The sequence below is a fragment of the Girardinichthys multiradiatus genome, chromosome 11 (assembly GCF_021462225.1).
Source record: "Girardinichthys multiradiatus isolate DD_20200921_A chromosome 11, DD_fGirMul_XY1, whole genome shotgun sequence".
Taxonomy (NCBI): Eukaryota; Metazoa; Chordata; class Actinopteri; order Cyprinodontiformes; family Goodeidae; genus Girardinichthys; species Girardinichthys multiradiatus.
Window position 1 is genome coordinate 5,297,642 of NC_061804.1, and position 27,250 is coordinate 5,324,891.

Sequence of the window (27,250 nt, forward strand, 5' to 3'; positions counted from 1 at the left end):
GGCTGAAACTAATGAATTACTGGTCCCTAAAAAGAAAGTATTGACCTTCTGAAAGACCAATTTAATGTCTATTAATTGTGTTTTCTTTTTATAGATTGACTCAATAGCCCAGAGAAGAGATATTGCGTTAATTAAAACAGAATGTTAATAAAGTAACTACTGCAAACTGCTAGTAACTTGTCTCACTTTTTATTTGTTAAATAATGCGGCAGTATTTATGCGTTGCACCTTGTAATAGTGCTGAGCCCCATTATGGACAAGGTGGTTTTCAGTAGTTTCTATTACCGAGATCTTCTGGGGGACTGAAACTGCCAAATATAAATATTAAAATATCTGAATTACTCTCCATAAATTTTATTCTTAAATAATTTTATTAGAATTTTTTTTTTAAATTTTGTTTGATCTTGTATTACATTTATTCTTTATTGTTTGCTCTGCTGCAAACACTTTTTGGCCCAGGACGGGAATCTTGGACGTAAGGGGAGGAACAAGTCTGAAGGACGAGGACACATCACTGTTCATGCTGCAGCTATGTGAGATAGCTGTTACAGGGAGTTAACAGCCAGACCACCATGGCGACCAGAGTAGGGGAAGAATTCTCGAGGTAAAAAATGCTTTATTTTGTAGTGGTTTTGCTTTGTCTGTAAAAGACAAATGTCAGCTGATGTCATCACCTCGAGTAAATCAATGACTGCCTTTTCTGAACAATTCTTTAGCTGCTATTCATGTTTTTCCCTGTGTCTGAACCAAAGGAAAGACAGTGTTTGACTGTTGTTCTACCAAACAATTCTGCCTTTGACAAACAAAGTGACCGTAGCTCAGTCTAATCGTGTATAAGTATTATGATTTCCCTTCCTGTGACATGTGTAGCACTACCTTGAAATTACTTTTTAGGGCCAAATGGCATGTTGCTGCTGTGAGACAGCTAACTACAGATTGAGTTATAGTTTGCGTGGTCAACAGACAGTAACCTATGAATAACATTTTTACTGCTATGTTCCTGTTAAGCCCTCATGTAGAGATATTAGAAAGTCATCTGATGACAATAATAATGGTAAATATTGAGATGACGATATCAGTTGCAACATAAGCCTACTTTCTTCTTTTCTGTCTTTCCCATCTATACTTCCAACACTGTGACATTTAGCATTTTGGGGAATGTCATTTGTGTTCAGTGTGAGTATCTGCTGCTGTTAGACTCTGTCCAACTGGTTAAATATTATATTAGCATGAAAAATGTAAGTTCAGAGCACTTGGAATATATTAACTAACAGTTATTGTACTCCAGACAGTCTTTTGAGATATGAATATTGCACACAGTGATATTGCGATGATGATTTATCAAAATATGTTGTGGAGCAATACCCTCTTGAGCAATATGCAAATTGATTATGTGGAAAAACGTGAGACTTGCATAACCACTGCATGGTTTGTCAATGAATAGCAGGGTATTCTGGTGACATATTTTGTTGGGAGGAGCGTGCTGACACCTGTGCTCATCAGAGGAACAATGCCAGTCAGCACTGGTGCAGAAATAATGTCTCTCTGAAGGCTGCCAGAATTGTAGGCTTTTGAATCACACATTTTGTCACAAGTGCTCAGCTTCCACTCTGTCTTGGTGCCCATTATGCTATTTATTGCCATTAGAGTTTGGCCTTACATGTGTGATGCGGTCACTCTTTGGCAACTTTAGGCTGCATCATCGGCTGCCTTGGGCTCGTTTTTTTTTTTATGCTCTTTTTCATATATTTCTTGATTTTGGACATGGAAATGCCCATAACCATTGTAAGCTCCAAGCATGAACACAGTTGAAAAGGTAAAAATTGTACAAATTATAATATATACCCACTGTAACATAAAGGAATGCACTCCAGTAGAAAGTGTTACATGCCAACTCTAATTGTGTTTTATAATTCTTGTAAACAAGCCATCTTGTGCATTTAATGCCTCTAGTTATACTTTTAAATTAAAACCTACTATTTACTGTATTATTTTCTGCTGGTGCTAGTGCTAACTGTGCTAAATGTTTTATTTTAAACATAACTGCTTATGCATTCAGTGTATTCTTTTTGTGTGTAGTATCTTTATAATCTTTATTACATTACTGTGTAATTGTTTTTTTTAAATTAATGTTAAAAATGCAAATAAAAGACTTTTGTCCATTCATCTGCAGCAGTCATCCCATCTGATCTGTGAACAGAACCTGGACTCACCGTAGCTCTTTGAACGGCTCGGCCCTGACATGCGGTGTCTCCACAGATTTGCTGAACACTGCTCCTTCGGCCCCTGAAATCACAGAACAGACAGAAGTCAGACAGAAGGCTGCATCAATTGAAACCACAAACCCCTTCTGTCCAATCAATGGACATAATCTCTGAGACTCTGCCAATCTATAAGGCTCTAGTCAGTGTGCACCTCAGCCCCCGGCTTGCCTCACAATAAGACGGGAGAATGCTCTTCTTGGATAATATGAGGGTCTGCGGTAAAAAAAAAAAAAAAACAGCAACGTTTTTAAAGCAAGTTTTGTCTACTGGGCTTCTTTGATTTCAGCTTTCTGCTTTTACCTCTAAACAATGAAGTGACTCACAGCAAAGCAAAGGTCAGAATAGATCAGAAAAACATTGATGGCCAGATTTATTAAAGGGTTATGCTGCTTCTGTGAAATGCAGAATGGAAGAAAACCAGACTTTGTTCCTCCCTCTGATTCACAAAGCCCTCGAAAGGTTGGATTACTGTCAGACTAGGAGAAATGCATGTATACACTAGATATGGGACAGTTACTGCTGTCCAGGTATGACCAGGTTCAAAAGACTTAAAGCCCCATAACCAGTCAACCTTTCAATCATACAGTTCATGTCCTCTAATGAGAAGCCAGGGAGCATTTTAAAGTAGCCAGATTTTCTTCATCTGTATGGTGCAAAGAGCAATATATCGATGCTCCTCCCTCACTTATTGCTGCGCACTGCCAATCAGCTGGCTATTTTAAAGCTAATACACGTTTCCCCTCAAAAGAATAATTTGTCTGTTAGGAAGTTTTTCTGCTCTTCATTCTGTGGGTACTGAAGAAGACCCAACCATCACACTCCTTAAGGTAACCGTTTTAAAACTACTGCTGGGAAGCTAAGAGGGACATTTCTGATGCCTATTTAATCAGACAGCCTGACTGATTAACCAGCTTATACCAGCTGGTGTATTTGCATTCTTTTCTAAAAGGTATAATTATGAGGTTGAAGGAAAAGGCTAATCTGGTGGGCATCTGTATTCAGCCTCCTTAAGTCAATGCTTTGTAGAACAACCTTTGCTGCAATTACAGTGTTTTTTGGGCATGTCCGCACCACCGTTAAACATCTAAAATGTGACATTTCTCCTTACCAGCACTAAATATCTGGAGACTGAAATTCCTCATACTGTTTCTCGAGCTCTGTCAACATTTTCATGACTTGCCTTAAACCCTCAATTAGATTTTAGTCTAAAACATTTTAACACACGACTATACTTTGATCTAAACATGCAGCCTTTGCCATTGCCTGTATGTTTAGGGCCGATGGCCTGCTGGAGGGTGAACCTGAGGGCCAGCATCAAATCTCTTTGATCATTACATTAGTTAACTGATTTTCCTGTATTTAACTGCATCCATAAACTCCGACCATCTTCCCTGTCCCTGCTGAAGAAAAACATCCACACATCATGACGTTACCACCACCATGTTTAAAAAGTGAGATAGTGTGATCAGGGTGATGTGCAAAGCAGTTCCATAAAAGGCCAGATTTGTCTTGTGCACAACCAATAGTTGTCCTGCTGACATTCCTTTTCCTGAGCTGTGAATCTCTATAGCTCCTCCAGAGTTACCATGGGCCTATTGGCTGCTTCTCTGAAGCTCTCTTGTCAGTTTAGGTGGACGGCCCTGTCTTGGTCATTAGATGTTGTATCGTACTCTGTCATCAGATGATATAATTATGATGATGCCAATTTTCAGCACATAATTGAGATTTGAGGATTATAAAAAAAAAAACAACAAAAAAAAACTGTTGGACTTGTGAGACAAAGATGGGATTAGTGGGATTAGTGTCAATGATATTGACTTCCAATGGTGACTTTCAAAACTAGAGCTCTGCAAAGTCCAACTATGCAGAGTCTAACTTCAGCTGTTACTCTTCTCTCGTTTTGCTTGATTGCAAAGAGGCGCCACATAGCAACAATGAACTAAAACAAAACACACACACACACACACAAAGAAGGTAATTGGCTGGCCCTTCACCCCAAGGCTCTGATTGACCGTAGTGCCGACGCAGCTGCTGCTTGGGGTAAACCCAACCATTCAGTCACATCAAATCAACCAAGCATCAGGTGCAGATCAATAACCATGACTAAATGCAATTCAAAGCATTTTGAGCGGCTGCTGGGAGTCCAAACAGCTTTTGCTCAGTGACACATTTAGATTTTCAAAGCTAAGTAAGATGGAGAACAAAATGCTCAAATCTTTCAAATAGCAATTCTTATGTGTCCTGGGTTTAGGTATTAAATGAGGATTTTTACAGCTTTAGTCCAACTGTGTCACAACATGTCATATTCCTGACATCTCCATTATAACACACTGTGCTTAAAAGATGGTAACAAAAATAATTTTCTGTCACATGGAGTCCTAGACTTGTTTTGTGTTTTGCTAATGTCAAAAAAATAAAAACGAACATTTCATAGATTCACCTTTGGCCTAATGTTTACAGCCAGTAGCTCATGTTTGAATATTTTACATGTTCTGCTGGATCCCAGCCAGGGCTGACCCAAGGTACTATGGGACTTTAAGCATAATTTAAATAGGGGCCCCTCTTCCTGTTAAGAACATCACCTCCACTAACAGCTTATCAATCCAGACTCGGTGAAATCTGGCAGAGGAGGCTAGGTTTAATTGTCTGAGCTTAAAAGCAGTTATGGATAAATGGTTATTACTGGCTGAGATGTATTTGTGAACTGAGCTCAAAAATAAAGAAAATATTAAACCCAGATCATCAGATTCTAACTATATTACCATAATAAGGTAAATTTGCCAATTCATTTAAATCTTATATTCTAAAAAATATAATCGATGCTGAATCCGTCACATCAAATTTAATAGGATTCTTATTCTCAATAAACAAATATAAACACTAAAATTCAAGCATTCAAGGGAGGTTCCCGACAGTGGCTCAGTTCGCTTATACCTTCGGTCGCTCAGATCCCTAGGTTGAGGCCAATTAGGAAAATGAGAGTAAAACATAAATAAGACTGATAAGCCCTTTCAATGTCCTACAATACCTAATTTTATTATGTTATTTGGAAGACAAATGTGAAGCAAAGCTGCCGGTTAAACGGCTTTTTAATAAGTGCAGCCACAACTAAAGGTCTTGTATCTTTACCACATCTGAACTGAAACACTTGTGGAAGGTGAGTTTGTTTTTATTTGTTTGGCTGCCTCATGATGCAAATGAGGGAAGCTATCTTTCAAATTATAGTAATTATTATACTGCACAACAACACCACAACAAATCAGTGCTGGCGCCTGCACCATCAAAACAAAGTGGTGGGATGACAAGCGGCTAGGACAGCTCTGACAGGTGATGCATGGACAGCTCTTGCCACAGTAGCGAGAATTAAATGAGAGTAACTGGAATGAGCTGTATAAGAATGAAGAAGAAAGGCAGATCCCTAGGAAGGATTTAATTTTGGTGATAGATGAAGTGAGAGATATCATATTTTACTTGTAAACGTCAGCTGTTAGTTCAGAATGTGCAGAGGGCCACAAGCCTTTCCTTCCAGGGCTGGTTGTATCGAATGTTTTTATGTATTCTGTTGTTTATTTTTTTTTTCTGAGGTATTTAACCTCCATATATAGTTGTACCCATTCACCTATTTCTGGTCTAATCACTTAACTTCTGAAGACCGATAGTCCTTATGGGGGCGGGGGCCCATTTGTAGGATTATGGGTTAGGGGTATAGCTATCATGTCGGGTACGTTTTGGGGTGGTTTAGGTATACACTGGTAATGGTGAGGGTTAATGTTAAGATTAGGCACAAATGGAGTAAGCAAAATGAATGGAAGTCAATACAAAGTCCTACTAGGAGCACAAACGTTTAGCCTAAAGACCCCCACCCCTTAAAACCAAAACAGAAATGGGATAACAGCCACAAAATCAACCTTCCTACCGAATCCTATAGAAAACTTGTGGGGTGCATTAAAGAGGCATAAGCATGCAGTATGAAGGGACCAAGGGCTTAGCATGATCTAGAGGAGAGGTCAAAGATTCCTCTCTGCTCCAACCTTGTGAAATGTTAAACGTCTGAAGGCCGTCCTACTGGTAACAGAGCATTCAATTCAATTCTGTTTTATTTATATAGCGCCAATTCACAACTTATGTTGCATTGTACACAGTAGTAGTGGTGATGCAAACATAGGGTGCAATTGTTTTTTAGCAAATTGCTTGAATATAACCAAGTGCTTTATTTTTTTAGAAAATACCCTCTTTGCTGTAAGCAAAATGCATAAAGAAGTCTACCTTCCTACAACGGAAGGCCTTTTATAACAACACCTGGACAGAAGCGCTTGTGGCAGGACAAGTCTGACATATTTAGCTATTCTCTAATTAAACAGGTGTTTAATGGTTGACTTTCTCTGAAGACTGGGGATATTTACAGTCTCGCTCCTTCAGGGGAGCTCTTCATAACACAGATAAACCTGTCAAAAAGTGGGGAAAATAAAACATCTCTATGCAAATTCATGTTCTTGCTTACTCATGTTGAATAGATAACTCTCCCTTAATCACTGCTACAGGTGGAGCCACTTCTGTTCCTTCTTTTTTTTTTTTTTTACCTAAATAGATTATGCTAGTTTTAAAAAAATGCCTTGTCAGTACCAGATGTAAATCAGGTAGAACGAGATATGGCTGGTTAATATGTATGTCACAGTATTGTAATTTATAGATAATAGAAAAGGCAACATTTAAGTGTCAGATGTTTTATATCTGTCCTCTAAAAAAGCAATGTTTCATTTTGTTTTGGAGAGGCATCTACTGCTCCCTAAAACAGAAAATAGATTAAGAGTGTACAGAACAGTATGGAAGGATGGATGGAAGGAAATCCTATGTTTATTGGTCGCACATTCTAAGTTCCTAAAAAAACAGAATTTTGGTTTTTCATTTAGTCTTTTAGCTATAAATAAAACCTGAGAAGTCACCTAGGAGATGACCTTTAGCTAAGGTCAGAAAAATGTATCAAACTGTGCACCCAGATGTTCAGCTCATCTTAAAATTTGTCCATAATCAGACTCCTCCAAAGATAAAAATGCAGATATTTTCTGCTCTGCTGCCGCTGGAGTAACATTCAGAGCCAGGGGAATGAGATGGCTCCATTCATGTGCACCTCCGGTGAATAAAGTTTGATTTATCCGATCCCCTGGATCACACGGCGCACATGAATAGCGGGCAGGGAGTGGAAATACGTCACAGCGTTGACATGCTGGCGGAGTAGTTGGGTCGGAGGGTCGGATGAGAAAATAAACAATGCCATTAAAGATTAATTCGTCCGCTCGTGCAGTTGTGTGTCCGGGTGAATCCATGTCCGTGTCGAGGTGTTTATGAGGTACTACTCCAAGCAGGACCAGATATCATCAGTTAAGGCTTGAAGTATCTCGGAGGTGATGAAATACAGAGACATACACTGCAAAGGAAACTCCCTGCAGGAATAATCTCAGTGATTGGTCGAGGCTATAGACATGCATGTGCAACATTGAATGAATACCAAAAGCCTTTGTTTATCTGCAGGCATTCATGAATGCAATGCACAATCACAAGAGAATAATTCTAACATTTTACCATTAATAAATGAACATATACCTCCACAATCTCCCAGGCTACGAAAATTAACACATATATTTAGATATTTTTGTATTTTACCAGCCAATTGAATGTGGATTAAAGGTAATGGCAGCTCGTACCAGCCATTTTTGCCAGCTATAATAATTAATAACAAAACACTTGTCTTCCATCCTGGTTTAACTCAAAAGCCAAAAAGAAATGTGCCAAGACGAAGAAATAAAAATAAATGGTGTTGGTAGAAAGCCAATTATGCATTGAATCATAACAGTGAACTGTTGACTGAAGAAGAATGGCGTCTAAGCGAACACTGTAAATCAGTTTGACAGTAACTGCTGTTCCAGAGGCTTCAGTTTGGTCTCTGGCCATCACCATCTTTCTGGCTATTGATGCTAAAACTAATAGACCGCAAGTAAGGGGAGCAAGTGAGAACTTCAGGACACTATCTCTCATTACGGGACCAGGCTAAACTGTGTTTCTTTGTTTCTGCATAAGACTAGTTAAACTTGTTCTGCTTCCTCAGTTTCACTACATGACCCAGTACCCTTGTGTCTTCTCACATGGGCTACCCCTTTTTCTTTGCCAGCAATGACTGCAAACTCAGTGACAGATTTGGGTATTATAGCCCTGACCTTGTGAAAGGCTTTACCTCTTGTATTGAGTAGGCAAATCTAATTAGTCACCATGTTTCACTGATGTATACATAAATTCAATACTCTGCTGCTCAAAGGGTAGAATAAGAACTAAATTAGAAAATGCATCCCTGTGGAAGTCAGCAGATCAAGAGAGAGCAAACAAGAATGACAAAAACATCCAGTTAGATATCAAAGAGGAAAATGAGCAAAACTGGATCTGAGCACAGATTTTTTTTTAGCAGTCAGAACAAACCGGATCAATATCCAAGAGCAAAGGAAAATTTTTAATCTGTCTGTCCGTCCGTCAACCCAACCAGCCATCCATCTTGTCCATACATTTTGTTTATCAACCATCTAATTATCCTTCCTCATATGAAAGCATTCAATTATCTATCATACATTCAAATTGAGCCACATTTAAGGGCAGGTTCCATATTTAAGGGCAGGTTCCACGTTTAAGGTCAGGTTCCACATTTGAGGCCAGCTTCCATATTTAAGGTCAGGTTCCATATTTAAGGTCAAGTTCCATATTTAAGGGCAGGTTCCATATTTAAGGTCAAGTTCCATATTTAAGGGCAGGTTCCACGTTTAAGGTCAGGTTCCACATTTAAGGTCAGGTTCCATATTTAAGAGCAGGTTGCACATTTAAGGGCAGGTTCCATATTTAAGAGCAGGTTGCACATTTAAGGGCAGGTTCCACATTTAAGGACAGGTTCCACATTTATGGTCAGGTTCCACATTTGAGGGCAGGTTCCACATTTAAGGTCAGGTTCCATATTTAAGAGCAGGTTCCACATTTGAGGGCAGGTTCCACATTTAAGGTCAGGTTCCATATTTAAGAGCAGGTTGCACATTTAAGGGCAGGTTCCACATTTAAGAGCAGGTTCCACATTTAAGGGCAGGTTCCATATTTAAGAGCACGTTGCACATTTAAGGGCAGGTTCCACATTTAAGAGCAGGTTGCACATTTAAGGGCAGGCTCCACATTTAAGGGCAGGTTCCACATTTAAGAGCAGGTTGCACATTTAAGGACAGGTTCCACATTTAAGGGCAGGTTCCATATTTAAGAGCAGGTTGCACATTTAAGGGCAGGTTCCATATTTAAGAGCAGGTTGCACATTTAAGGGCAGGTTCCATATTTAAGAGCAGGTTGCACATTTAAGGGCAGGTTCCACATTTAAGAGCAGGTTGCACATTTAAGGGCAGGTTCCACATTTAAGGGCAGGTTCCACATTTAAGAGCAGGTTGCACATTTAAGGACAGGTTCCACATTTAAGGGCAGGTTCCATATTTAAGAGCAGGTTCCACGTTTAAGGTCAGGTTCCACATTTGAGGCCAGCTTCCATATTTAAGGTCAGGTTCCATATTTAAGGTCAAGTTCCATATTTAAGGGCAGGTTCCATATTTAAGGTCAAGTTCCATATTTAAGGGCAGGTTCCACGTTTAAGGTCAGGTTCCACATTTGAGGGCAGGTTCCATATTTAAGAGCAGGTTGCACATTTAAGGTCAGGTTCCATATTTAAGAGCAGGTTGCACATTTAAGGGCAGGTTCCATATTTAAGAGCAGGTTGCACATTTAAGGGCAGGTTCCACATTTAAGGACAGGTTCCACATTTAAGGACAGGTTCCACATTTGAGGGCAGGTTCCACATTTAAGGTCAGGTTCCATATTTAAGAGCAGGTTGCACATTTAAGGGCAGGTTCCATATTTAAGAGCAGGTTGCACATTTAAGGGCAGGTTCCACATTTAAGAGCAGGTTGCACATTTAAGGGCAGGTTCCACATTTAAGGGCAGGTTCCACATTTAAGAGCAGGTTGCACATTTAAGGACAGGTTCCACATTTAAGGGCAGGTTCCATATTTAAGAGCAGGTTGCACATTTAAGGGCAGGTTCCATATTTAAGAGCAGGTTGCACATTTAAGGGCAGGTTCCACATTTAAGAGCAGGTTGCACATTTAAGGGCAGGTTCCACATTTAAGGGCAGGTTCCACATTTAAGAGCAGGTTGCACATTTAAGGGCAGGTTCCATATTTAAGAGCAGGTTGCACATTTAAGGGCAGGTTCCACATTTAAGAGCAGGTTGCACATTTAAGGGCAGGTTCCACATTTAAGGGCAGGTTCCACATTTAAGAGCAGGTTGCACATTTAAGGACAGGTTCCACATTTAAGGGCAGGTTCCATATTTAAGAGCAGGTTGCACATTTAAGGGCAGGTTCCACATTTAAGAGCAGGTTGCACATTTAAGGGCAGGTTCCACATTTAAGGACAAGTTCCACATTTAAGGGCAGGTTCCATATTTAAGGACAGGTTCCACATTTATGGTCAGGTTCCACATTTGAGGGCAGGTTCCACATTTAAGGTCAGGTTCCATATTTAAGAGCAGGTTGCACATTTAAGGGCAGGTTCCATATTTAAGAGCAGGTTGCACATTTAAGGGCAGGTTCCACATTTAAGAGCAGGTTCCACATTTATGGTCAGGTTGCACATTTAAGGGCAGGTTCCACATTTATGGTCAGGTTCCACATTTGAGGGCAGGTTCCACATTTAAGGTCAGGTTCCATATTTAAGAGCAGGTTGCACATTTAAGGGCAGGTTCCATATTTAAGAGCAGGTTGCACATTTAAGGACAGGTTCCACATTTAAGGGCAGGTTCCATATTTAAGAGCAGGTTGCACATTTAAGGGCAGGTTCCACATTTAAGAGCAGGTTGCACATTTAAGGGCAGGTTCCACATTTAAGGACAGGTTCCACATTTATGGTCAGGTTCCACATTTGAGGGCAGGTTCCACATTTAAGGTCAGGTTCCATATTTAAGAGCAGGTTGCACATTTAAGGGCAGGTTCCATATTTAAGAGCAGGTTGCACATTTGAGGGCAGGTTCCACATTTAAGAGCAGGTTCCACATTTATGGTCAGGTTGCACATTTAAGGGCAGGTTCCACATTTGAGGGCAGGTTCCACATTTAAGGTTAGGTTCCATATTTAAGAGCAGGTTGCACATTTAAGGCCAGGTTCCATATTTAAGAGCAGGTTGCACATTTAAGGGCAAGTTCCATATTTAAGAGCAGGTTGCACATTTAAGGGCAGGTTCCATATTTAAGAGCAGGTTCCACATTTAAGGGCAGGTTCCATATTTAAGAGCAGGTTCCACATTTGAGGGCAGGTTCCACATTTAAGGTTAGGTTCCATATTTAAGAGCAGGTTGCACATTTAAGGGCAGGTTCCATATTTAAGAGCAGGTTGCACATTTAAGGGCAGGTTCCATATTTAAGAGCAGGTTGCACATTTAAGGGCAGGTTCCACATTTAAGGACAGGTTCCACATTTAAGGACAGGTTCCACATTTGAGGGCAGGTTCCACATTTAAGGTCAGGTTCCATATTTAAGAGCAGGTTGCACATTTAAGGGCAGGTTCCATATTTAAGAGCAGGTTGCACATTTAAGGGCAGGTTCCACATTTAAGAGCAGGTTGCACATTTAAGGGCAGGTTCCACATTTAAGGGCAGGTTCCACATTTAAGAGCAGGTTGCACATTTAAGGACAGGTTCCACATTTAAGGGCAGGTTCCATATTTAAGAGCAGGTTGCACATTTAAGGGCAGGTTCCATATTTAAGAGCAGGTTGCACATTTAAGGGCAGGTTCCACATTTAAGAGCAGGTTGCACATTTAAGGGCAGGTTCCACATTTAAGGGCAGGTTCCACATTTAAGAGCAGGTTGCACATTTAAGGGCAGGTTCCATATTTAAGAGCAGGTTGCACATTTAAGGGCAGGTTCCACATTTAAGAGCAGGTTGCACATTTAAGGGCAGGTTCCACATTTAAGGGCAGGTTCCACATTTAAGAGCAGGTTGCACATTTAAGGACAGGTTCCACATTTAAGGGCAGGTTCCATATTTAAGAGCAGGTTGCACATTTAAGGGCAGGTTCCACATTTAAGAGCAGGTTGCACATTTAAGGGCAGGTTCCACATTTAAGGACAAGTTCCACATTTAAGGGCAGGTTCCATATTTAAGGACAGGTTCCACATTTATGGTCAGGTTCCACATTTGAGGGCAGGTTCCACATTTAAGGTCAGGTTCCATATTTAAGAGCAGGTTGCACATTTAAGGGCAGGTTCCATATTTAAGAGCAGGTTGCACATTTAAGGGCAGGTTCCACATTTAAGAGCAGGTTCCACATTTATGGTCAGGTTGCACATTTAAGGGCAGGTTCCACATTTATGGTCAGGTTCCACATTTGAGGGCAGGTTCCACATTTAAGGTCAGGTTCCATATTTAAGAGCAGGTTGCACATTTAAGGGCAGGTTCCATATTTAAGAGCAGGTTGCACATTTAAGGACAGGTTCCACATTTAAGGGCAGGTTCCATATTTAAGAGCAGGTTGCACATTTAAGGGCAGGTTCCACATTTAAGAGCAGGTTGCACATTTAAGGGCAGGTTCCACATTTAAGGACAGGTTCCACATTTATGGTCAGGTTCCACATTTGAGGGCAGGTTCCACATTTAAGGTCAGGTTCCATATTTAAGAGCAGGTTGCACATTTAAGGGCAGGTTCCATATTTAAGAGCAGGTTGCACATTTGAGGGCAGGTTCCACATTTAAGAGCAGGTTCCACATTTATGGTCAGGTTGCACATTTAAGGGCAGGTTCCACATTTGAGGGCAGGTTCCACATTTAAGGTCAGGTTCCATATTTAAGAGCAGGTTGCACATTTAAGGCCAGGTTCCATATTTAAGAGCAGGTTGCACATTTAAGGGCAAGTTCCATATTTAAGAGCAGGTTGCACATTTAAGGGCAGGTTCCATATTTAAGAGCAGGTTCCACATTTAAGGGCAGGTTCCATATTTAAGAGCAGGTTCCACATTTGAGGGCAGGTTCCACATTTAAGGTTAGGTTCCATATTTAAGAGCAGGTTGCACATTTAAGGGCAGGTTCCATATTTAAGAGCAGGTTGCACATTTAAGGGCAGGTTCCACATTTATGGTCAGGTTCCAAATTCAAGAACGAGAACTCCAGAGCTATTGTATTATATTTCCAAACATGCCAACAAGAGTGAGTCTTGAACAGAATAGTATGTTAACAATATTTTTATTTTTTATTTATTCTTATTTATGTCCCTTTTAAAATCCACACATTCAAGCCTTTTCCAAACATGGAAAAAATTTAAAGTCAGTGTTGTTCAAATTCTGCCTGCCGGGCTTCATGTTTATCTACTGTACTACAGTGCTGTCCTGGATTTTCAAGCATATTTTAGACATAAACACAAACACTGGGTTTGATGATTTATGAATTTGAATGTGCCCCCCTGCTTGTGGGAGCTGGGTTATCATTAGCAGTCAAACAGAGACTTGCAGTTTGTAGCTTACAGTAAACAACAAAGAGATGCATGACGATGATGTGAGGAACAAGCAAAGCCCTCCTGGAGCTTATTAAGAACCAGGAATTTAATTTCAACTAATCCCCAGAGGTAAGAAAAAAATTGTGATTATCATATCAGGGACCTGTAACCTTTTATACAAAGTCCACACTCCACTACCACTTCTCTGTTGGGAGCTCAGCAAATCTATGCAGCTTGTTCAGGTTTCCAACCATGAAATTATGACCACTGACTAGACATCCAGCAGCGTGAAACCCACTCCCCTCCTGTCAGAGGAAATTCTACTCTCCACGCTGCTAGATAAAAAACGATTTGTGATGATCACTGTGTTCCGCACTGATTTGGGGATGAAGGGTAATTTTCTGTCATGGTGTACCCAATTTCCCTCAATCTGTCTCAACCATCTTCTCTGAAACTTGTAACTGCCTCAATTTCCATGAAGAAGACAGAGAGTAAAAGTTCAGTTTGGATTCTTTGAAACAGAAAACAAGAGTTAACCTTGAGGAAAGGAGAAATATGGAAGTTTATTGAAATGAGATAATAGATCCATATTTTGACCCAATTTTTCAAACTAAAAGGCAAATAAAGATGCTAACATGTTCAAATTAAGTTAATTTAACCCTGTATCCTTTTCCATCTTCTCTGTTATATCTACAGTAACAACTGTTGTATGAAGGACAGCAAGTGTACCATATTAAGCTTTTTAACTTAGATTACATCACACAGTCAAAAGCAAACTTGGTGTCACCCCTCAAACTTCACTATCTAAATCAGCAGTCCTCAACTCCAACCCTCACAGTGCAGTGTTCAGCAGTTTGTAGATATATGTCCATGCTCCAGCATACATGAATTAAATGAATTGGCAATTAACAAGCCTCTCGCAGAACTCAACTTCCTTCAAAGATAATGAAACCCTTTGTATACCCTTTTGTATTGTAGCAGCAACACATCTGAAGGTCCATGACATGGGCCATCGATAACAGGAGCTAGGAACCATTAACAGGATACTCAACCTGAAAGACCATCAACAGCTGGGTTGGCCCTATTGTCATCCCTGGCTAGCCTGGAAGCCCCTGGTTGAAGGGGGACTTTTTCTGTCCATCTTCTGTCATTCTTCCTAGAAACTTTCATGTGGAGCTTCTCAAAGCGCCTGGTGTGGGCTCCCCTCATCAGATAACGAGGAACTCTAAATGCAGTTGTCTACAATGCTGAAAATCCCAACTTTAGCCTAGGCCTAGCTACCCACTCTACACGTCTGGACTGGTCCCTCAACACCTTCATCCTAGAATATGCTGTGGCTAGGGTTTTTTGGTTCGGTCAGTCTTGAAAACAGGGTACTGCTTTTTATACTTATAATACCTAGTAAATTGATGAAAATATGGAATCTAACAAGCCAGCTGAAGTCTTACAACTTGTTGATGTTGGTCTTTGCCAGCTTTTAACTTGGGAGCAGAAGCCAAAAAAAGGTTTTCACCAACAACCACAATTTTGGCATCTAACCAATCCATGTGATGTTTAGCTCCATAAACATTTTTGTAAACCTTGCTTTCCAAAGCACTGGTGTTTTTGTTAATATCTGATAGTTTCAGCAGAACAAAAACAAACACACACCCTTTGGAGCCCAGTTATCACAATAAAACGGACAAATTCTCTGGGTGAGTTTATAACTTTCTGAAAAACGTTTCTCAAAACAAAACAACAACCCTAAATCACTTAGAAGGTTATTATTCACCCTTATAATATTTTTCCCTATGCCCCCCTTAAACCTTCTTCTCACTTTTGTTGGATTTTATTTCTACTTGCTCCCTGCTTGGACATCATGGCTACTTAACACCTTTCTTCTGTCTTCATAGCAAAGCCTTCTGAAGAAATATATTTTCTGGAGATATTTTACTCAGAAAAATTATTGTTGTTGATAAAGTTAAATCAATTTAGGTCAGTTCAAAATAATTTTGCAGGAAACATTTCTATGGTATACTTTATTTTATTGTTTTTTTTTTTTTACTGAAAGACAATTCATTCTAGTAAGAAAGACACTTGAGCTAAAGGCCAACTGCACTTTGACCTGAAGGATAGTTGAACTAAAAACTACGTAGAGCGGAGGTAAAGACTAACGGAGAGTTGAGGTAAAGGCTGACAGAGACATGAGCATTATAGGAAAGTCTGGAGGGATGAGCTGAAGTTCTCTGACCAAATCACTGGTCTGACAATCAGAATCAGAAAAGCTTTATTGCCAAGTACGTTTTTGGACATACAAGGAATTTGTTTTGGCGTAGTCAGTGCAATACAATACAAATTAAACAGTATAAACATATCTACAATATAATATAAATATATATATAAATATATGTGCACAAATTCAGAATTCACTTTGAACCTGGACCAACGACGTAATAAAATCTGTTTAGGGATTTACAATGGAGAAGTAACAAAAATAAAGTAGAGTTGAGTCAATCTCCAGCACACAGCAAAATATTACACAATATAACCTGAAAACCTGCATTACTCAGAGTAAAATAAAACCAAGTACAGAGCAGCTGAACTGCACACTCTGGATCCCAGTTATCACAACAAAACTGCAAAGTGCTCGAGGTGGGTTTATAACTTTCTGAAGACAAAGAGACCTGCCTCCCACACCCTGCAGGTCCAGAAGGTTTAATTTTCACCCATTTAATATTTTTTCCCTTAGCTCCCTATTACCCTCCTCTCACTTTTCATCATTTCCTTGTGCTGATTCTCTGCAGCAGAGTCTATAATATTCTCCTCTTTTAGTATTTCAGTCAGACTGGATGTGTAGCTAGCAGCCCTCTCTAATAAATAGTCATTGCTCCCTGTTGAGACACTTTGCCCTTTTTCTCTCCTCAACGACAGGCTGCGAGGAAATCCGTGGCTTTTATTAAAGGGGCAAATTCTACATCTCAACGATGAGTTTTGGTTGCCAAACAGTGTGTGCAACCAGCAGATTAGTGAAAGTAAAGAAGGAGGATTTAGTTCAAAGATTAGGAAAAAAGAGCAATGAAAAAGAAGCAGCTTAAGTAAAATCTGTCACATGCTGCATGTATGCAGCGACGGTATCTCCCACGTTGCAGGTGAATATGAATAATTTACCCTTGGTCATCGTATCCCTCCCCAGCTTCTGCTCTCTTTTTAGATTGCCTCAGGATGCTGACAAAGCATGAAGCTCGACAGTGTTCGCAACAAAAGCAAGTGACTTTATATCAATTCTGAGTTTTACGGGTGATACACAACTCCATCATCTAACCCAGCCTGCACCAAGTGACATGCTGTCATCCCCTGTTGAATAATACAAGCGGCTGTGACACTACCAGGAGGCAGAGCGACTGATTTCACAGCATTATGAAGCAGTTTGTAATGTGGCTACAAGTCATGAGACTGAAGTTTGTTTTGACGTCTGTAGGAGAAACGAGACATTTTTTTCTAACAAAAATCAGTTCAGCCCAGTCATAAGAGTGTTAGCCACAGGCCAGCATGTGTTTTTTCTAACCAAAAAAGGATAAATTATCTAACCAAGCAGATTTGTTGCAGCTACCCAAACTGAATCAATTATGATATGTGTCCACCCCTCAAAATGTTGTGAAAAATGGCTTTGCTGAAAGCAACTTACATTCATGTCATTTATTGGGGTGTAGCAAAGCATTCAGCAATTTTTTGTGGTTCATGCAAGATTTTACAAACATTATTGAGGAAACAAACTTTTTTTTTTTTTTTCACAAACAGGGAAAAGCTTTCACAAATCCAGAAAAGTGTTTTAAGGAATTTAACCAGTTCATAACTCAGTATAAGTTTGACAAATCTATATTAAGCTAGGTAATGACATAAACGCACACCAGCGTTTTAAAATTATGCATTCAAAACCGCAATTTGTTTGGAATAATTTTCATTATTGAAACATGATGAAAATTATGTTGTGGAAACACAACTCATCACTCTCATAAAGGTAACTGTACTTTAAAACGACAGGTGGAAAGCCACAAGCTGGTATTAGCTCTTGGTACACATTTTTGTTTTAAATCTGAGTTAATAAAGTAATACATAGACTCAAAATGATCAACCTTTGAAAATTGTATTCCTTGTCTCAATCTTAAGTGGTTCTGATAGAAAACAACCAGAAAACATAATATAAACACAAAAATGTTATCACAAATGGAACATATCTTAATTTGTGTTTTAACAAATTTCCAATCAGTGTAGAGTAATAAAGTTAATGTATGGTCACTACGTACTTTACATTTTTAAGTAGAGATGATCAACTGCAATCCCGGTTCCTTGGAAAAAATGAAAAATAGCCCTTTAAGTTCATCGATCAATCAACTATTCAGATCAGATGCCAGTTTCAGCAGCATTAGCCAGCCATGGTTCATAGTCATATATTGTTAGTGCTTACAAATTGTTTGTGATGTCTGTCACAGAATTACCTTAAAATTACCCAAAATATAGCCACATAAAGGGTTTTTCAATTATATTTTCACCAACAAAGTCATTCTGACTGCCAACTTTGTGACAGACTTCACCTCAGCAAAATATATTTTCCTGTTTTACTTTTTATATTGTTTTTAATTGTGATTTTCTTTGCTAAAACTAGAGTTCGTAGACTTTACACAGTTCTACACTACGTGGTTTGACATATCCCAACAGACAGAAATTTTTTTGTTTGTCCTCCAATGTATGGGATCTACTGGTGTGTATCTTTGCCATTACATCTGTATTGTCAAGAAACGCTTCATAAAAGTTATCTTTGCACTTTGGGGGAAGTCAAAACTAATGTAAGAAAAAAATATAGGGGACATTGATGGCTGTATGGTTGATAACATCAATCAGTCCCCAACAATGATTATAGAGAGGTCATTATGAACCAGTAACCTTTATGTCTGTGTGTTTGAAATCTGCAGCCTGAGAAGTGGCAGTGATGAAGTCCCGATCATCTAATTGGAAGAATGATAGTGAGCAGAACAATAAATTTTCCTGCTGAGGACTTCGGTTTGAAAAGAGGCGATAAATATGGCTTTGCTTCTGAGTTTGTGTTCTTTACCTCATGAGTACAGACCTTTGTCATTAGTTTCGCCTTTAAAAGATGATGTACCCTGAAATAATCTTTGAAATGTATTTGATTTAAAGAAAAACAAACTGAACTCCAGCTAATTAAATGTTCTTATAGTTTAAAGATTTTTTTCTTTTGCGGCACTAGTGGCCTTTATTTTTCCCAGAGATTTTTTTTTGACAGTAGTTAGACAGGAAACCGGGGCGGAGAGAGAGGGGAAGACATGCGACAAATGTCACCCGGGCCGGGACTTGAATCTGGGACTGCCGCATCGAGGAACAAAGTTTCTTGTGCATGGGTCGTGTGCTTAAACCTGTACACCAACAGCGCCGCGCCCATGTCCATGTAGTTTAAACCGGTTTCCTGCAACAAAACCCTCAAGAGTAGGAGATCTAAGACGCTTATTTAGCAGGGATTTATTGCTGGGAGACACTAACCATTTCTGAAACACAGAGTCTACACTGCTGTTTAGATATGAAACTCTGGCTAAAAGGTGGAGATTTCACAAATTATTTTTTTGTTTCTAAAACATTCAGCGTGAAGACCAAAAAGCACAAACATATAGCACACCTCGATACACTGCCCACACCCACATAGGTGACTTTTGCTGTACAACGTTTTGCCAATTAACTATCCAACTCTGCTCAAATAATAAAGGCTGCTACTTCAAGAAATCACATTATGGGTGTCCTTATGTTGGTCCCTGCTTGGCTATTTAGACTTCTTCAACAGCTTTCTTCTGTTTGCATAGCAGTGCTTACTGGAGGAAATTATTATCTAGCCAAATTTACTCAAAAAGGGGATTACAAAGCTGTTAAGGTTCGTCAGTTGGACTCAACACAGTGGTTTACCTAACATCAGAATGTCCCAAAACATTTCTTTAGTTTATTATACATACATTTATTTTTAGATTGGAATAATTCAGTTTTTTTTTTGTTGTCAAGCTAATATCTAATGGAGAACTAGACTGATGGCCAAGAAACAGTCATGCTTTGTCATCAAAGACTTCAGCTTAATGCCTGGTTCACACGGTAGGATTTTCAAATTGTCGACTGATTAGAGACCCCATACATGATGATAAAAAAATCATACATATAAACAGGTTTGGTCCTACAGTGTGTTGTGTCCAGTCACATGGCAAGCACAACATGCTATGTGAACCAGGCAGTTGCTGGAAAGTTTACAGCTCAGAGATTTGAGCTAACAGCGACTGGCATGTCAAGGTAGCAGCTAATAGAGAGTAGAGCTAGCAGATAATGGAGGATACAGCTAACAGCTAATAGAGGGTAGAGGTAGTAGCTAATGAAGAGTAGAGCTCTGCTGATGGAGAGTAGAGCCAACTGCTGATGGTGAGAAGTGCCAACAGCCATTGGACAGTAGAGCTAGCAGCTAACAGAGTGTAGCGTTAGCAGCTAATAGGGAATTAAGCTAATGGCTAATGGAGTGTAGAGGTAGAAGGTAATGATGAGTAGAGCTTACAGCTAATGGGGAGTAGAGCTAACAGCTAATACAGAATGGAGCTATGGATGCCTGACTTGAAATCTGTATGATTCGATTGATTTGACTTAGCCCATTTTAAAGTTACCCACCTTTCACACAATGCAACAGGAAACAACACTCTCCAATTATTCTTACCTCTGCCTTCCTTCCTCCCTGTTGGATGGAGTAAGGGGGAGTCAGGTTTAGCCTAAACCAGCTCAGTTATGGTTGAGGTGCAAACACACCCTCCATTTCTGCTACCTGTGTGACCCCTTCTCTTTTTCAATGGTTATAATCAGTCTGACAGAGAGAGGTATCCCAAATCCTTGTGGTTTTTAGTATAACAATGGCCACCAGGATTATAGTATAACATGGACACACTTTATCAGTGTATTATTTTACTTAGTACTCCTACACATAGCCCATTCTAAAGTGGCCAAACTCTAACACTCAGTAGTAACCTCCCCAACAACCCTATACCATTCCAAACCCTTTGTGAAGTGCCTTGAGACGACATGTTATGAATTGGCGCTATATAAATAAAACTGAATTGAATTGAGCTAGCGGCTAAAGAAGAGCAGAGTTTACAACTAATGGGGAATAGAGCTAACAGCTAACAGAGAGTAGAGCTAGTCGCTAATGGACAGTAGAACTTACAGCTAATGGGGAGTAAAGCGAACAGCTAATAGAGAGCAGAGCTAGCAGATAATGGAGAGTGGAGCTAGCTGCTAATGGACAGTAGAGTAGAGCTAACGTAAAAGTTCATGGAGAGGTGAGCTAATAACAGAGTTGAGCTTACATTTCCACTTTCCAAATTGGAAGTATAAATTAAATTTTGAATTCTCTATTAAAACACACTGATTAATTAACATTTTACAAATTATCCCTGTACCACCATGTTTCTGTGTAGCGTTGGAAGCGTTGTGAACTATAATGCACAAGTAACTGCAATTTTAATGTTAGTAAAATTGACTTATGTTAATTTTTGTTTAATTTGCTGTTGTGTTTATTTGAGGACATCAAGGGCTAGAAGGATGTGGTCTTAGGGGACAAGGGAAATGTCTGGTCCTTGTTTGGGGCAGTATAAGAAAAAAGAGCTACTTCGGATGGGATTGGAGCATTCACTGCTCCTTCCCAACAGAGCTAGGTAATGTGTTTGGAAATATGATTGAGATGAGGAGTTTAAGGCTTGCCAAATTGGGATGAGGTTTAAGTTAATTATATAATCTTCACCACTCAATGACATGATTCAGTTGCAGAAATAAGCAGTCCAGAGTACATGGATGTTGTAGTCTGTTCTCTATTTGTTGTGACTTATCTGTATCTTTAATGATCTCATGGGCGTGAGGGACGTGAACCTGTCTGACCAGCCTTTTCATTCATGTTCTTTATAACTGCCACGTAATCAGCCGTCATCTCCTGATCTCGATCAGTCGATCAAACTTGGATTGATACCGACCCACCTCACATTTACACTCCTTTGCACTCACTCTTTATCAGTTCAGTCTACCTCCTCCCCTCTCCCAGTTTGCCTCGTAAACATCAACAAACAGACTGCATAGGGGTTTTATTTTAACAACCAAGAATATTACAATGTTTTTATTTCTCAAAATGTGACCTCAGTCATGTCTGTTTTTCTCGCTCTTTATCTCTTCTCTTGTTCAGTCAGTTTCTAGCTGACCTACTTCGCCAGCTTTTGATCCAGTCGCAGTTCTTTACTTGGTGACGTACTTCCATTTTTGCCTTTTTCTCCTTTTTTGTTCCCACCACCTCAGTTCAGATTTCCATTGTTGCTGTGGAGTGGCATCTCATCTATTCATTGTTTCCTTTTTCAGTCTCCTTTTCTTTTATTTTGAAATATTTTTTCATTTCCTTGGATCTTTTCCCTATTTCGTCTTAGTCTTTGTCTTCCATCTTCAAGTTTCTTTTCTATTTTCATTATTTTGTGCTTTTTCTATCCTTCTGCTTTATTCATTTTTTCCTCCAATTGTTTGTTTTTTTAGATACATTTCTTCTCCTCCTGTCTGTCTTTGTCCATACTTTATTTATTGCTTCATGTTATGTTATCCTTTCTATTTTTTTCATGTACACAGGGCCGGCCTGAGGTAAAAGCAAACGATTGTGTTGAGACCCCTGTAGGCCCCAAGAGCTATGTTGACAAATGTGTGAGTTGTACACATACAGGGTTATGAAAAGTATTTGGTCCTTTTGTGTTGTTTTTAATCAGAATTAAAAGTTTCACATCAAACAAACAATTTTATCAGATGAAATAACATGAGTAAATGAAAAATACAGTTTTCAAATTACTATATAATTTATTAAAGGGAAAAAAAAGCTATCCAAACCAACATGGCCCTAAGTGAATAAGTAATCTCCAATATTATAAGGTAGGCTGCATTTATCCTTGTTGCCTGTACACCTTTTTCTACCAAAGTTATTCTTACCACTCAACTTTCAGTGGATATGTTTGGATACAGCAATCTAACCCCCCCCCTAGCTTCTTTAGCAATGACCTTTTGTTGCTTTCTTCTCATAGTGCAGTCTTCTTTAATATTTTAATTACCTAATAAATTAAAGTTTTATTATCTTTATGCCAGAATCATCAAAATTAACATATTTAAACACTTGACATGTATGAGTCAGTGTCTCATCAACCTGTGTAATACATGACCTCTCTTTCTGAAGTGGAAGTGGGTCCCTAACTGAAATAGTGCTGAAGGCCTCCTAAAAGCTATGGCCACCTCTGCATGTATACCTTTCTTCTCAAGTTGTCCCTTTTGTCCTTCCAGCTATCAGCTTATTTAAACATTTTTTTGTCTGTTTGCAGTCTCCTTTTTCTCAATCTGATGTTTAATTTTTTCTTTCCCTGTTTTCTTTTATCTTTTTATTGGATTCCTCGGTCCTTTTGTTTCCTCTGTTCTCCCTTTATTCAAATTATCCTTAAATATTTCTTCATTTTTTGCCAATTCTATTTCCAAATGATTTCTTCTTTTTTATTTAAATGTCTAGACTGTTTACTTATGTCCTAAGAGTTTAATTTATTTCCTTCAGTCATTTTTTTTTTACCCCACACATAAATAATGTTTCTTACTTCAATCATCCCCTTTCTCTTGCCACGTTTTTCCCTCTGGCTTCCCCTCCTCATACTTCCAGTCATCCATCCAAGGAATCAATCAAGAGCTTAGGAAGCGTGTGGCAGGAAGATTCAGCTTATGAGGATTGACTCAGTGGGATAATTTCACGTTTAGTGGTTGATAACGAACACTGACACTCCAAAGAGAGAAGTATGTGAACAAAATGGAGGATGACGGAAAAAGAAGCAAGACGAGTGAGATGGATATACAAAAGGAGATAAAAAAAAAAACAGTTCCATGTTTGAATCCTTCGGTTAGTGGAAGTTATTTTATTTACCAACACAAATACCAGTGGTGGTAAGAAGTTTTGTATAAAATTGATATAAAGACTAGCAAAAGCACTAAAGAATTATTTGGAACCGTCAAAGCTGCAGTACTTTTATACAAATGTTACTGTTTGCAGATGTTGTGCTTAGATTGAGTTAAAAATACCGTTTCAAGCTGGATTTATAAACACCAGCTGTTTATATATCCTGCAGACAGCACTGGAACATACATACACCAAAAGGGACCCTAACACTGCTTTTATTGCTGAAGATGACCGCATTTCTAAAAATCAACAAAAATTACCCAAATATCTCAGATAAACTCACACATAAAAACACACCTTGAATGAGCCCACATTCAGCTAATTTTGGGGCTATATAATATACCCTTTAATCAAACTATCCTGTAGATATGAACATAAAACACTTCAAACATTGTGGAATTATTTATTGTTTTCTTTCTTTCTTAATCCAGCTGTCAGCAAACAGACTAAACTATGACACATTTTTGGTCATTACGCTCTCACTTCGTTTTTGAAAGATTTAAATATAAACTAAAGAAAATTAAAAAAAATTTAAGGAACTTCTTTTTGTGCAATCCAACTAAAGAACATTTTGTATAATTAACCTGATGTTCTGATCTGTGACTCATGATCTGATCAGATTTAGAAAACTGCAATAAATGATCCACGAGTAAAAAAAACAATATATAATCAGACCTCGGATGTTTACTGTGGAAGAAAAAAACGCATGTGGATTCACATGTTACATATCTGTTTGACTTATGTTTCAGTAGATCATGGTCCATTACGCTTTTTGAAGCTTTATCTGTAAGTTAACGGTTCAACAGGATGAAAGGCTGCGAGCAATCAATGACATGCCAGGAGAACTTAAACTAATAACCTACAGAAATTATAATTATTTTCAGTAAAATAAATGAATAAAGGAAAATATAACTGAATATTACAAAATATTCAAAAATGTAAACTCACTTGATTGCTTGGAGGATATTAAAGCTTGGCTGGCTATAAACTTCTTACATTTTATTGAAAAGATGATAGTGTTTGGACCAAGTGGCCCCTGTGAGTCCCCCACTATTGATTTGGGACACCTGACAGCCTATTTTAAACCAACTGTTACTAATTTGTGTTTTAAATGAATGATTTTAAATTGGACAGACAAATTAGTGCAGTCCTGCTTTTATTATTTGAGGTGGTTGGCAGAATTTAAATCTTTTGTGTCCAGCAGCTTTTTGAAACAGTGATCCATGCTTTCATTTCCTCCTGTTTGGTTTACTGGAATGGACTCTGTGTTGGAGTGAGTCAGTCTTTGCTCTCTCGTCTGCAGCTGGTCCAGAACGCCCCTGCACATCTTTTAACAGGTGCTCATGAAACTGAACACATCATCCCTGTTCTGGCCCTGTTCATTGTAAAATTCTTAGTTTGGCCTTATTTGTTTTAAATGTTTTTATTGTATTATTTTCTTTGTCTTTTAATGTATAAGTTTAACTCAGTACTTGGTTGGGCCTCCTTTTGCACAAGGTACAGGCTCAGGACGGTGCAGAATGGAAGCGGTCAGCTTGTGGTTCTGCTGTTTTAAGGAAGTTCAGGTGTCTTTAATATCAGCATTTAGCTTTTCTGTATCGATGATTTAGGTATCTGTTCTCTTCCTTTTGACATTGCTGCATTGATCCTCTGTGGGGATTAGGTCAGGCCAGTGTGCTGGCCAGTCAACCACAGAGATAAAATGCATTAAAGCAGGTATTGTTACCTTTGGCAGTGTGGGCAGGTAAGACGTCCTGCTGGAAAATGAAATCAGCATCTCCATAAAGCTTGTCAGCAGTAGGAAGCATTAACTGCTCTAACATTTCCTGGTAGATGACTGCGTTGACTGTGGACTTCAGAAAACACAGTGGACCAACAGCAGCAGACTGGTGACTGTGGAAACTTCCCACTGGACCTTGATTTCTAAATGAAATGCAAAGTATACTTTCATCTGAAAAGAAGACGTTGGTAGGACTGTGTGTGGAAGCTCTTGAAGCTCTGACTCCAGCTGCAGTCCACGCCTTGTGAATCTCCTTCAAACTCTGTAATGGACTTTGCTTCACAATTCCTGAAAGGATGCAATTAACCCTGCTGCTTGTACAGCTTTTTCAACCACAATTTTTCCTTTCACTCAAACTTCTATTAATATACTTGGTTTCAGCACCCTGAACAGACAGCTTCTTTAGTAATGACTTGTGGCTTACCCTTCTTGCAGAGGATGTTCCCCCATGAATGTGTATGCCATAACATATTTCTGTAAAATTGTTTTAATGGTTTCATGTAATATTCTATATTTTTCTGCATTTGAAGTTTAGGATTTTAGGTGTAAGCCATACTACACAAAATTAAATCACACTGTGCAATAAATCTATACAATATGAGTTTTATATTTTTAACTGTCACAAAGATTGTTTTGAATAATATTCTAATGTATCTAAAGGTATGTGTTTATCTAAAACTGTGGAGAGAAACCAAAGCACAGAAAAATGTCCAAAAATATGTCATTTGAACAAAAGAAATGGCAGTGTGGATTTTTACAGCTCTGTTTTATACATTGTTAAGCCAAACGAAAAAAAAAACATTTTCAGCTAATTTAATTTCAGTCCAGCCAAACTTAATAAAAGCATCATCCACATTCAGCTTCTTCCCTCTTATCTGTTCTTCTGTTTGTTCACACATTTTTCTGGATCTACTTCAGTGCTGAATATTATCTTTTTCTTCCTCTTCATTTGACTGTTTTCTGTCTCTTATGTGTACCTTTTTCTAAGTTAACTTCCTCTTAACGAACCCAACATTTAAATCCAAAGAGGACACAGACCAGAAAGATGAAGGTGAATGCCGGACTATGAGGACCATGGACAGGGTCTGGAGGGGGGGCACGGGGGATTTTAGCCTCAAAACAGGACAGTGAGGTTGCACATTATCAGGACATATATTTAGCCATGCTCCGTCTCATTGCGGCGGGTCAAAGTGAGCTGGAGGAGAGCCGGTGCCAAACTGAAGAAAATGAGCCACGGGACAGATTTAACAAGAAGGGTGATGGGCCGCCTGCAGCGCCAAAAGACAATTAAAATCCTTCCATGTCAACTAAAAGGAGAACTCAGTGGCTAATGGCTGAGGACACTGAGCTTTTAAAGAGGTAAAATGTGGGATGGGGGTTGAATGACATTAACTCTCCGTATTTGGCAACAAATCACAGCGGTTCTTACTTATTGTTTTTTTTGGTCTGTGGAGCAATTAAAACCAGCAATCTGCCTATGACAATATCCATCCATCCATCCATCCATCCATGAAAAAAACATCCATCCATCCATCCTTTCATCTATACATCCATCCATCCATCCATCCATCCATTCATCCATTTATCTACCCATCCATCTACCCATCCATCCATCCATCCATCCATCCTCAGG

General features: G+C 39.0%; 1 protein-coding gene and 1 long non-coding RNA gene across 2 annotated transcripts in view; one reads left to right on the plus strand and one right to left on the minus strand.

Annotated features, from left to right (window-relative positions):
- The window catches only part of sgcd (sarcoglycan, delta (dystrophin-associated glycoprotein)), a 200,995-nt gene that overhangs the window by 26,011 nt on the left and 147,734 nt on the right, over nucleotides 1-27,250 (minus strand). The window contains exon 6 of the mRNA XM_047378662.1: nucleotides 2,214-2,286. Within this exon, the coding sequence (XP_047234618.1) occupies nucleotides 2,214-2,286 (73 nt within the window). The remainder of the gene's footprint in view (nucleotides 1-2,213; nucleotides 2,287-27,250) is intronic.
- LOC124876136 lies at nucleotides 10,542-11,974 on the plus strand. The gene is made up of 2 exons (XR_007040230.1): nucleotides 10,542-11,737; nucleotides 11,776-11,974. It is a non-coding gene; the product is annotated as an uncharacterized LOC124876136 (long non-coding RNA).